General features: G+C 43.0%; 1 protein-coding gene across 2 annotated transcripts in view; it reads right to left on the bottom strand.

Annotated features, from left to right (window-relative positions):
* Window positions 1-14,202, bottom strand: part of Myo3b (myosin IIIB) — a 336,970-nt gene that overhangs the window by 153,565 nt on the left and 169,203 nt on the right. For both annotated transcript variants that reach the window (XM_021150395.1, XM_029484774.1), the window contains exon 22: window positions 769-848. In XM_021150395.1, the coding sequence (XP_021006054.1) occupies window positions 769-848 (80 nt within the window). The remainder of the gene's footprint in view (window positions 1-768; window positions 849-14,202) is intronic.

Here is a 14,202-nt window from a genome sequence, read left to right as displayed (position 1 = left end):
AACATTAGGTTTAAGGAAAAAAGCTCTGTGATGTCACAGGTAACCCAACAACTGAGTTGGCCACTAAAGGACTAGAGCATGGGTAGACATAGAATGTGGATTCAAGGATGAGTCCTCTCGTATCAGAGCCCAGAGAGAGAGAGAGAGCATAGAGCTCATACTGTCCTTAGGTGAGAGCACATGGAAAACACTTGCTAGATTTTTCATTTAATACTTTTGAACGTGAGTCATGATTGACCACTGGTGGTTGAAGCCATGGAAAGCCGAACCACAGACAAATGGGGAGTGCTGTCTATACAATAGACTTCACTCAGTTGTTCTTGCAGACCTGTCTAAACCTCAGTTGGAAGGGCCAAACAGCTGGATATTATTTTATGGTTAGATACGTGTGAACCCTCCTAACATGACCCCTGCATAACTCATTTTTAGAGAACAAACAATGGTTTGGTTGTTTTTGTTTGTTTGTTTCTCCTTGCTGACTCTGTCTGGTCTTTTACCTTCTGTGTTAGTCTCACAGAAAATTGTTTATCTTCTTTCTAGAAAGACTCTGTTCACATGTCATCATCCTCTACGTTAGGGTTATTTTGTTTTTCCGACTATCAGGATTGCAAGAATTCCATGATTCAAATTTCCTAAACTTTCAAAACCCCCTTGTTTCCTCGAACACTGCAGGTCACTTTTGCAAACGGGCAGATGGAGAGAAGCGTAGCTTGACTTGGTGTGAGCATGGACTCCCAGACCCATCCGTGGAACAAATCAACTGCTCACCTTGGCCCTCCCAGCACTGAAATGTGGAGGCAAAGATCTCGAGGATGCTGTGATCTTAGCTCTGGTTTGTGCCAAATTACCTGAGCAAAAAGACAAGAAAGAAAGAAAGAAAGAAACAAACAAAAACACCTTAAATTGAAGGAAAAGTTAAGAAACCAAGTTATGGATAATTTTCTCTTTCACATTCTTGTGTTTTTCTGAGTTTTCTAATTAATACCCTTAGAATTTTTTTAAAATGCAAACTTTTCAGCTGACAAGATGGCTCAGTTTGCTGTCTGAAAACCCTGAGTTCAATCCCTGGGTCCCACACTGGTGGAAGGAAAGAACTGACTACCACAAGGTGTTTTTAGACCTCCACATGCACACCACTGTATTGCTGTACCTTCACACACACACATACACACACACACACCCCACATCACAAAGCTAAAACAGTTAAAAAGTTAATTCAAGTGGTTGAATATTGAAGACTTAGATACAAGACTTGAAACAACAAAATTCCTGTAAGAAAAGTTTCAAAGCTTTTGGTCTCGACAATGAGTATGGTCTACTGACACAAGGTGACCATGCCTACATGTAAAAATCCAAACTCCAAAATGTTCCAAGAGGCAAAAGCTCTGAGCTCTGATAGGATGCCACTGTGGACCCTCCCTAGCCCACCTTGAACTGTGCTCCATGCACAAAACTATACTGTAATTCTACCTGAGACTGAGCCCAGGGCATTGTACATGCCACGGGTCGGCTCTTCAGCTCTGCTGCTGAACTACATCCCAGCTATATAACATAAAAACTTACTGTGTTCATTGTGCAAAATAGGACTGGAGGTAAAACTCAAAGATCCTGGATTGGATCCCCAGCATCACACATACACATACAACATATGTATACAGTATATAATATTAGATAATTATATATAATAATATAGTATTATAGTTATATGTATACTATCTTATATAAAGACAGTATGTGTGTAATGCTGGGGATATATCTATGTATATATCTATGTATACATATATATGTATATCTATATATCTATAACACTTAGCATGTACAAAGCCCACAGCTCAATCTCTAGTATAATAATAGTATAGGTTTGTGCATGGAATAATAAATATTATTCTTGTAATATAAAATACATAATAGATTCATGTTATATTATATAGTGTTAGATAATAATTATATATAATACAATATTATAATTATATGTATAATATATGGAGAGTGTGGTATGTATATATGTGTATGATGTGGGGGATCAAATATATATGTGTATTTGATATATAGTATATGAGGTGTATACATACATATGTGTGTATATATATATATATATAAAACATATATACACATAAATGTGTCTATATATGTATATAACCTAGATCATAAATTTATGTGTATATACATACTAATACTATACACATATATGCATATGGTAGAAATTGCCTTCAGGGACTTTAACACATATATGTGGAACCTAAATCTTGTGTTTAGACTTGGCTACATCTCCCAGACAGCTCATTATGCAGATGCAAATATTCTCAAATCAAAATCTAAGATTTTGAAAATCTGAAATCTGAAAGGCTTCTGCTCCCAACCATGTGGACAGTGACCATCAGACACATTATCATTTACTGTGAACAACTCATGTAGGACTTAAAGCACAGCATCAGCATCAAAGGTGAGAGAAGAGATCTTCCCACCAGCTCTGTGAGCATCCATTAGTAAAAAGCAAGCGTGAACAGACATGGGCCAGCTCCTGGCCACGCGCGCGCACGTTCCTGTGGCTGGCCATGCACATGCATTCCTGTGGCTTACCTTTGAGGAGCCTCTCTGTCTCTCTTTCCTTCCTGATCTACCCTCCACCCTTTCTTCACCAACTCCAGTGTGTGAAGACATTTGTTTGCATTTTTACTTCCGGAGCTATTTTGTGCAACAGAAGGCAGACTTGTCAATGAAAGGAAAAGCTGCGACATGTGCTTATATGCAAGATGCTCAAGATTTCAAAGTTTTCATGAGTCTAGCACAGAGATGTTCAAATGTTTTCTCTGGTGATATCTTCAGAGGCTAAACTGTGATTAATAGCCTGCAAAGAACCCTTTGAAGGAGGATTGGTGACATCAAAGTCGTAATCCGGGGTGGCAGGAGCTTTATAATGAGTGGGAAGCATTTTAACACATTTCAAAGGATTTACAACACAAATAAACAATAGATCCCAGCCACCAGGCCTGCTACACACACCTTCCAGAAACATAACCTATAAGAACTTTCCATTTTCATTTATATGTAAATACGCTTTTCACACTCCTTTCAAATGGTAAGCATCCTTGGAGCTTCACCCAGGACAGCACCTTCACAACGATCACCCCTTCTGACCCTGTGCTTCTGGGAAACTGTGATTTCCAATGTTTCCTGGGTGGGGTGCGATCCTTGAGAAGAGGCAGTGATACAATTGAGATCCTATGCAGGAATCTGAAGTAGGGGTTAAAGTCTCTCACCCCATTCTCCTGCTTCCTGCCTAACTGAAGGATTTTCACCTTCAGTTACCTCATAAGAATTGTCCCAAATACGTGGCCATTGGTTTCTGTAATTCCACAGACTTCAGTGCCCTCTGCTGCCCCACCAGGCTGTCTGAGTTTGCTGCAGGGCACTGGCAGCCCAGAGCCAGCCCATGCCAACGTGAAAACTACACCTTCCTGTCTGTCGATCCTACCAAAGGCCTGTGTTGATCCTGTCTCTGGTGCGGCTTTGTTTGAGGGAGTCTTCTACCCAAGTTAATGGTGGATGCTCCCTGGAGGGAACTTTTTTGAAGGTTCTCTCAGTTCTTTCACTGAAAGTATCAGCAGAGATTGATGAGAGAGAGAGAGTTCTATACACCCCACTTCCACAGCTCCCTATACCCCATTTCTACAACTCCCTACACCCCACTTCCACAGCTCCCTACACCCCACTTCCACAGCTCCCTATACCCCACTTCCACAGCTCCCTATACCCCACTTCCATATCTCCCTATACCTTACTTCCTCAGCTCCCTACAGCCCATTTCCACAGCTCCCTACACCCCACTTCCTCAGCCCTCTACACCCCACTTCCTCAGCTCCCTACATCCTACTTCCACAGCTCCCTACACCCCACTTCCACAGCTCCCTACACCCCACTTCCACAGCTCCCTACACCCCACTTCCACAGCTCCCTACATCCTACTTCCACAGCTCCCTATACCCCACTTCCACGGCTCCGTTGCTGCTTTCACCTGCCTGGGCTGATGTTGGATGATCCCTACCTAATCCTAATGGAGAGTCTCACTTGGGATGACCTAACAGATTCAAACTTGATTTCTCAACTAATCTGACCTTGGCTTCCTTCCTGGCCAGAATCATAGTTTGTGCTGACACTGTGTGGGGAGCCCCCAGGGCAGACCTGTGCCTCTGTGGGGGTTGCAATGACTTCAAATCTACTCACTGAAAGTTTCTAAGTCGGTTGCTAATAAAACATAAGGAGCTAAATTCAGTAGTTGTGTAAAACATATTATAATATTTCATATGTTAGAAGATACTTACAATATCTTTCTATAACCATCTAAATCTGTAACAAGGACTTATAAATTTGATACATGGAGGAAATTTAAAATAGCCATAGAATTTGGATAGCAGGAGCCCAAGGAGCAGAGAGTGTGAACTATTAGATTTTGTCCTTGGTGGATTTTTTTTTTCTTTCTCCCTGGCATTTATCTATGATTTTAGGCATTGATATTAATAAATAGGCAGAGTGGGTGGACAAGTTCCCTGCTCATTTAGACATCGCTAAATCTCTCACGAAGGGAGAATCGATGGTTAGTTGGGAAGAAAAGTCATCGTTCTGTGGAGTAAAGGAATAGAAAAGAAATAAGAAACCAGCTTGCCTGTGCCACACCTGCTCAACTGAAAGAAATGTAGAGAACTGTAACTCCTGTGGGAGCCCGGAGGTGGAGACAGAAGAACCATCTGGAATCTCCTAGCTTGCAGGCTGTAGCATGGCGGAGGTAGGAGAGCCTGCCTCACCACGAGGGGCCCGAGAGTACTGGTTCATAAAAGCCATGCTCTGACTTCCACACATTTACCACAGTGAACACAGTCAGGCACGCATCGTCACACAAGCACTAACAGTAATGAGTGGATGAACTGGAAGGGAGGACAGACACAGAAAACTCACTGTTTTCTGACCATACAACTTTATCTTTATGATACCTGTGGGAAAGTCAGAATCCTAAAAAACAGCTTTCCTGGTTTTATACTGCTTTAAGATAACTTTTTTCCTTCAAATTGACTTATGTTATATGCATGAATATTTTGTCTGCATGAATGGTTGTCCATCATGTGCACACCTAGTGGTTCCTCAGAGGTCAGAAGATGACATCAGATCCCCTCGAAGTGGAGTTATGCCTGGTGTGAGCCATCATTTAGGTGCTGGGAACCAAACCCAGGTAGATCCTCAAGAAGTGCATTTAACCACTGAACCATCCTTCCAGCTCCTGTTTTGTCTTTTAGTTGTCTGACATCTTAAAGGATTTTTGCATAATTAATAACTCTAGACCATGTCCTTAAAGGAACCCAAGACAAAGCTTTCTCTGATGTCCCAGACAGCTTGAAATAGGAGGTCTGTCATTTAATAATGTTCAAATTATTCTCACTTCTATAAGCAGAATGCAATTAATTACTGAGCGTACAATTAAGGAGGAGGGAAGAAGGAGGAAGAGAAAGAAGGAAGAGGAAGAGGAGGAGGAGGAGGAAGAGGAGGAGGAAGAAGCAGCTATAGAGAGCAAAAGCTAGCAGAAGTTACCTACCTGACAGGCATTGTAATTCCATGTTAACCTCAGGGGCTAAGGCTCGTCCATCCACTCCAGGTCCTCTCAGTTCAAGGCAGATGTGCTGCCTTATATTAATAGTAATCTCTAGGGATGCAGAAATGATTCCATTTCTTTTAGATATCTTTAAAAATAACCACTAATTTTTATTTCTGTTCCTCTTCATTTATTTGAAAATGTTTTTTCAGTACCTGGTTGTATTGGCTAGTTTTGTGTCAACTTGACACAGCTGGAGTTATCACAGAGAAAGGAGCTTCAGTTGAGGAAATGCCTCCACGAGATCCAACTGTAAGGCATTTTCTCAATTAGTGATCAAGAGGGAAAGGCTCTTTGTGGGTGGTGCCATCCCTGGGCTGGTAGTCTTGGTTCTATAAGAGAGCAGGCTGAGCAAGCCAGGGGAAGCAAGCCAGTAAAGAACATCCCTCCATGGCCTCTGCATCAGCTCCTGCTTTCTGACCTGCCTGAGTTCCAGTCCTGACTTCCTTGGTGATGAACAGCAGTATGGAAGTGTAAGCTGAATAAACCCTTTCCTCCCCAACTTGTTTCTTGGTCATGATGTGTGTGCAGGAATAGAAACCCTGACTAAGACACAGGTATAAGACTTGTAAACTGGGGTTGGAGAAATAACACTTCAGAGCACCATCTGCTCTTCCAGAGGATCCAGGTTCAATTCGCAGCACCCACACGGCAGCTCACAACTGTCTATAACTCCAGTTCCAGGGGATCTGACAACCTCATAGAGACATACATGCAGACAAAAACACCAATGCACATGTTGTCAAAGACAAAAAAAGTTCCTTAATGATGCCACATGGAAAACTACTCAGGCAGCTAACTAACGTGGTGCCTCTGACTTCCCTTGTCTTCTAAGGTTCTTGGGGCAAGCACTAAATTCATTCGCTTTCGTTCTATGCCCAGCATTCATCTATATATATGTGTGTGTCTCAGAGCAAACAATAAATGTGTGTGAGTGCACACATGAATGAATTGTGTGGTGCTGAATTTTACTTACAAGGCACTCAAAGTCCTCAGAACCCCCAGCTCCTCTCCCTTCCCTCCACATGTCTTGAGCTCTTTGCTGGTCTCTGGGCCTGCTTTTGTATTTCAGATCCTTTGCTTGGGCTGTGAGATGCTTGCATGGCAGAGAGGCCGTGGTTCAACATGTGACATCCATAGTCAAACCGCCTGGGGTTTGTCTCAGACCTGCCACTTGTGAAGAAGGCTTGGCCAGTTGCATGCTTTTACTGCCCGGATTTGATCATCTAGAGAGCTGGCTAGATGTTGGCTGTGCCTGGGGAAGCGAGTGGTCCTGCTCAGGTTATGGTTAACATGGTTGAAATGCAGCAGAGATGCGGGCGTTGTTGGCAGCCCTGAGATCAATGGAAGGAAGCCACGTGAGACCTCTGGGGCTCCGGTTGGTCAAGTGCTAGTTGAAGCTAAACATGGCCAAGTCATCATTTCTCCATCAGACATTTTGGGAGTTATGAAAACGCTATCAATTAAGGGTTCCAGCTAAGAAGAGTTTTATGGAAGATCCATTTTTTTCTATTGCCTTGGGGTCATTAATGTTGAGCTGGACAATTAATTAGGAAATAAGAATTAAATGAATTGAGGACTTAAGGGTTGATGGCTTACATTATTATTTCCCTGTTTATCTTTTGAAGGTATGCACCTTTTTAAAAGCTAGAAATCATAAACTACCAGCAACACACAGAATTTATAGCATTGTTTAATGTCACTTTGCTTTAAAATTTCTGGAGAATAAGGAAATAACTGTGGAAATTAGATTACTTTTCTTCACTTAACTACCAGTATTTACTAAGTATTTTATTATGTCATCGACATTTTAGACATAGGCTGTCTAAAAGTAATTACTTAGTACAACAAGGCCACAAAGAAGGAAACTGAGGCACAAGGTCGGAAAGCTCAAGGTCAGAGCCCTGAGCAGCACAGCAATTACCAGACACACACCCCCCTCCCAGTGACTCCCCTGTCTGAATTCAACCCTGGTTGTTTCGGGCATTTTGATATTATAAGCAAACCACCGAATGGCTGACAGATGATCTGAAGTGGGGAGGGCCACTTACAGACTAAATCACATTAGCCAAATGCAGGTCCCAGTGAGTACCTGGAAATCAGTCGGCACGCTTGAGCTAAACCTTATCCACTAGAAGATAGTTCATCTGGTGTCTTTATAATTTGAACTACCCCTGTGGGGTGTGAAGAAGAGACCCCATTCTATTAATATTGGATCTTAAAAACCTCAGTGGTCCTCTCTCCCAGCCTCCTACCCTCCAGTTCAGCTGAGCAACATTTAATTTCATTTAGGGACCTCTCACATATGCAAGCCAGTTAAGTTCATAAATGTTACTTTGTTGCTCTGCACAGCTGGGGTTTACAGCTTTGCTTTGCACATACTGGGACCAAAGCAAAGTGATTAACTTTATATGTATTGAACATATGGACCAGACTGTTAGAAGATGGTCTTGGGTGCTGAAGGGAAAGAATACAGACTCTATGAACATGACCCAGATTCCTGAGGGGTGGGGTGGAGTGTGAAATTTTGATCCGTAGCTAAGTAGAGACAATAAAATTACAATGCCTTTGTTTCTAGTTTACTGTCTTTAAGGGGTCTGAGGTTAGCTTTTAGGAAGGTGGGGGGAAGTGAGCTGAAAGCTACACTATAAAGAGATTTTATAGTGGAATAAATTACTAAACTATAGGGCTGTGGGACCTTTTCTCCAGTGTGAGCTATGAAAATATAAAATACATAGAAAAATAAAGGGATTCTTACATCTTAAACAGAAACATTTTCCTTTTCTATGAATGAGAATGCTGGCAGACAAAGATGGAAATAGTCATTTTATATATTTCTGACTATTTTAAAAATCAGAGGTGCTATATTTGGTATATATGATAGGACCATTAAAGAAATAAAGCAAAATGGCCCTAAATTGAACTGCCACTAAATACAAAGGTGCTTCCCTAATGGATTTCAGAGCAATGCAGAGGATATTCATAAGGGTGTGGACAGGGGTGAAGCTGGCTCTCAACATACACTAATTTTTCTAGTATCAGAGCCCTTTTTGAAACTCATTATTAATACTCGTTTTAGGTTTTGTTTATGTTTGGTTGGTTGGTTGGGTTATGGTTTTGTTTTGTCTGTTTTGTGGTTTTTATTTTTTATTTTTTTAAAGACAGGGTTTCTCTGTGTAGCTCTGGCCGTTCATAGAACTTGCTCTGTAGAAAAGGCTGGCCTTGAACTCACAGAGATCCGCGTGCCTCTACCTCCTGGGTGCTAGGTTTAAAGGTGTGCGCTACCACAAAGGGCTTTGTTTTTGTTTGTTTGTTTGTTTGTTTGTTTTGTTTTCTCTCTCCTAAGATGGGGCAGCATTGGACACCTCTCTAGAACTAGGAATACTAGAAGAACTTTGGAAGGCAGATTTCAGCTCACCATTGGCAGAGAGTCCTAGATGAAGAAGACAGGAGAGAAAGGCTGGAGATCTGCAGCGTCTCAGTGGGAACCACAGACTTTCTACCCTTTAGATGTTTGCATACAAAAATACATTACGATCCGTAAAATCCATCTAGGTATTTCTGTAGTAAGGATGCTTTGGGACTTTCATAGTCAATATTATACTCATTTTTTGATCATGAAAATCTCTTACTTGGAGCTGGCAGTCACTAAAGCCCACCCACATAAAAGCCATTGAGCCAGCGTATGCTTGTAGTACCAACACTGGAGAGCTGGGGGGGGGGGGCGAGAAGGATTCGGCAGATTCCCAAGGGGCCATTCTAGCTGAATTGGTAGTAAGCTCCAGGTTCAGTGAGAGACACTGTCTAAAAAATAAGATGGAAGCCAGGCATGGTGGCATACACTGGGGAGGCAGAGGCAGGTGGATCTCAGTGAGTTTGAGGCCAGCCTGGTCTACAGAGTGAGTTCCAGGACAGCCAGGGCTACACATAGAAACCCTGTCTTGAAAACCAAAACCAACCAACTAAGTAAATGTGGGGAAGCTATTGAGATCAAGGAAGATATTCAATGTTGGCCTCAGGGACACATACATCCATTCCAGCACATGCAGAAGCGTGTGTACCTGCACACACACAGAGACACACACAGGCACACACCCCCTTCCATTCATCTTGAATTCCTTCAGATCTCATAATTCCTTTATTTCATGAAGCTTTGAAAAGCACCATTTCATATTGAAAATCCTAGACATGTCTATGTGTGACGAAAGCCATAAAAGAGTTATACTTTTCTGGAACTCTGTGAAACAATAATTTCTCTTACACATTGGGAAATGGTTAAAAAATCAGTATATATACATATATACATATATATCTTCTATAAAAATATATGATATATAAATATTAAAATTATATATGTATGTATCTTCTATAAAAATATATGATATATAAATATAAAAATGATATGTATATATATGTATATATGTGTATGTATGTATGTATGTGTATATATATGATAAAAAAAAAAACAAGGGTCCTAAAAGACCACATTAAGGACATTTGCTGGTCTTTTAGAGTTTAATCCCCAGCACCCACAATGGGCAGCTCATACCTACCTGTGAGTCCAGCTCCAGGGGTTTTGACACCCTCCTTCTGACCTCCAGAGGCACCTGTCCACACATGGTGTACTCTCACATACACACATATAAAATTTAAAACATAAATATATTTAGAAAGAAGAGACTCCACAGCACCCTTCTGTCCCATCATCTGGCCTTTCCTCCTGGAGAACCACTGTGACCTTGATGTGTCTGCATTTCTCTCTGAGAACAAGTCTGAGGCGCTTCTGTGGCAGGGCGATGATTCCCCACAGTCACACCAGTCACACAGTGGCCACTGAGCTTGCAAAATGTGGCTGGCCTTAACTGAGATGTACCTTAAGTGTAAAGACACTCGAGAATTTGAAGATACTACCAAAAAGTAAAAGACATCATTTTACACGGATTATATGTTAAATAATATTTTCATCTACGAATTAAATATGTGACTGAGATTAATTTTATGTATCTCCTTTTACTTCTTAACATGTTCCATTCTTCTCTAAGAAAATCCAACTGACATTTCAAACCACGGGGACCTAAGTTGACAGCTGGAGATTGGTAGGGTCCCTTCTAACTGCAGCTTTACTTGGTACAAAGTCCCTCAGCAGAAGTAGAGGCTGGGGCCAGATCCTGGTTCAGGGGCTTCTCAGACAACCCCGCTGATCAGGTGGGAGAGACTGCATACAGAATTTTAAGAGGTAAGAAGCATTAAAACTTCTGTACTTGGAGAAGAGAAACCAAAGCCTAAAGGCGTGGAGGTGGGGGAGCATGGATAATTTCAAGAGTTACTTTCTTCACCCCACTGTACCACCCCCTTGGTCTTGTGGAATCTAATGAAGACCAGATCCTTATGGACAAGTACTGAGAGCCATTAACAAGCAGAGAAAGAGCCAGGAGAGTGTGGGGTCTCTCCTGTGGCTATGGACTCTGCTTCATCCTCCAGCTTACCCAGCCCATGGAGGCTGGGGCCCTAGGGAATTTATAGACCTCTGAAGCCCCAGGCCAGCATGACCCTGAGCAGCCTAGGCCATGGTTCCAGGACATTCTACTCCTGTGCTCGGGTGCTTCCTGGCACCATCTGTCCTGGGCCCCCAGGGAAGACTCCAGGCTTCCCTCCTCCCTGGGAGGCTCCAAAATCACTTGCAGATGCCAGAGTGACTGTAGTCACATCTGCCTTCCTGGTGAGTGCTAGCAGCCTTACACTTCTCTCTAGACTGCGAATGTGGCTTTCTGAGTGGAGTTCCTTCTGACGTTCACAGTTTATTAAAAGAAACCCCAGGCTCTGGCAGGCTGGCAGCCAGCACAGTAAATCACAGAGCATCCACATTTCTGATGTGTGCTTCAAGCGCTCTTGCGACTACCAGGAAATGCCATTCACAAATGGCTCTGGGGCAGCACAGAGCCTCACTGTGACAGCTCCACTCCAGCAGCTGCGGGGGAGGTGATGCCCTTCCCTCATCGTCTCCAGCAGCTCACATTCCAGAGGATTCACTTCACCCATCCCGGAATCCCCCAGGAAGTGAAACTGGGGTTGAATTTTGAAGGACTAACTGGGAGGCAGGGGAGGTGGGAGGAAAGAAGGTATGGTGGGGAGGCATGGCGTGGGGAGCATTGGAGTGCTGGATATATGCTCCACACATGTGTGGAACAGAAAGCTCTGTCTTAAATCTCATGCAGCTCAGTGTTAGCAGAGAGGCACACAGCATGACCACACAAGGCAGAATAGCACTGTGAGGTAGACCAATGTGTTTAACCGCATAGCTCTGGTTGTCTATTGTGGTGTGAGGAGCCCCGTGCAATAACACTTACTAGTCCTGAAATAGTCCACCTGCAGGCCAAAGCATGGTCAGGGTAGCAGGCCAAAAGGAAGAGAATCCATGCTGACTGTGGCCGTCTATCCAGTGCTGACTTCGAACCTTGGGATGAGAGCACCCTCTAGCACCTGCTATCTTTCTCACCAGACTTAGCTGCTGCTAGACAACACAGGAGTGGCCCTGTCTCCTGGCCCCCTGGGGCTTTACAATTTCACTCTGCATGTTCAGTCTCTTTTGTAGTCAGTGAGAGCAGGAAAGTCAAAGGAAGCATTGGGGGAAATGCTGGGTGATTACTATCTCTGATGTCACATGGCAGTTACCATGGTAACTTGGTTGTGGAATGTCTCCCCCAAGACCCATGTGTCAAGGCACAGTCTCCAGCCCTGGTACTACTGGCAGGAGATGCAAGCCTCTAAGAGGCAGGAACTAGTGAGAGATCTTCAGATTGTTGGAAGTGTCTCCCTAAAGACAGTGATAGAAACCTGGCCATTTTCTTTCTCTCAAGAAAAAGGTGGTTTTTGCTCTACCAGGCAAACCTGCCACTAGGTGCTACCCCAGTACCAAGCCAGCAGAAACAATTGACCATGAGCTGTAATGCCTAACACTGTGAGAAGTAAAACTTTTCTCTTTATGAATTGGTTATTGCTGGGTATTTGTTAAAGTCATGGAAAGCTATCAAAGTTATACACAGTCAAGTGTTGATCTTTTTGACCGTAATAAGGAACTCAGCCAACACATCTTTTCTATAGCCACTAATTAAGGGAGTGTTACTTTCCAGGTCGCCCAGGGAAGAGGCTCCCTTGGAAGGGTAAGAAAGCCAGTCTAGGGCACACTGATGCCTGACTTGGGAAGTAAAAGACAGTTTCTAGCTCCCACGAAACCAGAACTTAGCTGGAAGGAATTCTTTGATAATGAAATTAAAATTTTCCTTTGAATTTTAAGGGATGTTCCTTAGCTTTCGGCAAAAGCCCGTATTACTGTGAAATAGAAAGTGCTCGGAAGAGTGTGCAAAGCATAAGTTCACTGCATAATGACCACTATGAAGCAAGTGTCCAGGGGTCCACCATTCAGATCAGAAGCCAGAGCATCCAAGCATGGCCAGGACCAGCTAGGCTGACCCTTGCAATGCTTGTTGCTATATTTTAAAAAAGATTTATTTGTTTTATTTTATATGAATAAGTAATTTGCCTACATGTATGTATGTGTACTGTGTGTGTGCCTGGTGCCTGTGGAGGTTAGAAGTGGGCATCGGATCTCCTGGGACTGGAGTTATAGACAGTTCTGAGCCACCATATGGGGGCTGGGAACGGAACTTGGCCCCTCTACAGGAGCACCAAGTGTTCTTAACCAACAAGCCATTCATTTAAGTTTTGAGGCAGGGTAAATAAAATGACATAAACAATGGGTTTCCAAGCACTGGAATTATGTTGCCAGAGTAACTGGGCCTTCTTTGTCTCTCACAGCAATGTCTAGCCACGTCCACCCCTTCAAAGAGACAAGCATACACCTGAAACAAACGCTTTCAATTTCAGTGGAAAAAAAGGAGACTTCTCTTCAAAGGCTATACTACAATTACAGACAGGCAGGCAGGCAGGCAGGCAGGCAGGCAGACAGACAGACAGACAGACAAACAGACAGAGGATAGATGGTGATAGATGTTTAACATTCTGCCATTTGATGCAAGACACAGCATCACTTTTTAATGAAGGTGGGAGGACGATTATCATTACAAGGTAGTAAACTGGGGACCACTTCAAAACAGAAAGTGAAGGCACAAGGAAAAAGGTTCTAGTTCCTCTACTGACACGCAGCACTGACTCTGCTGTAGCCTCCTGCTGTCTCAGTAGGCACCTTGTTGCCAGAAGACATTGGTGTCAGCTAACTGAATGCATTTTTGCATGAATAAATCCAGAAAGCAGACAAATACTCTTGCCTTTTAGTTTTGACACTTACATGCTGCTTTTAGTATTATTCAAAATTTGAAGAAGAGTGAATTTACAATTCAAAAAAAAAAGCAGCATCGTGCACAGCTCAGAATTACAGAGGAGCTTGCTAGGATATCACGTTTGTTTCCTCTCTCCTTCTGTCTCTCTCCCTTTCTCTCTCTCTCTCTCTCTCTCTCTCTCTCTCTCTCTCTCTCTCTCTCTCTCTCTCTCTCCCACCCCCTCCCACCTTATACCTGATTCTGGCACACAATACCTGCCTCCTA

Source organism: Mus caroli, chromosome 2, assembly GCF_900094665.2.
Source record: "Mus caroli chromosome 2, CAROLI_EIJ_v1.1, whole genome shotgun sequence".
NCBI classification, from domain to species: Eukaryota; Metazoa; Chordata; class Mammalia; order Rodentia; family Muridae; genus Mus; species Mus caroli.
This window is presented reverse-complemented; position numbering and strand designations above follow the sequence as displayed.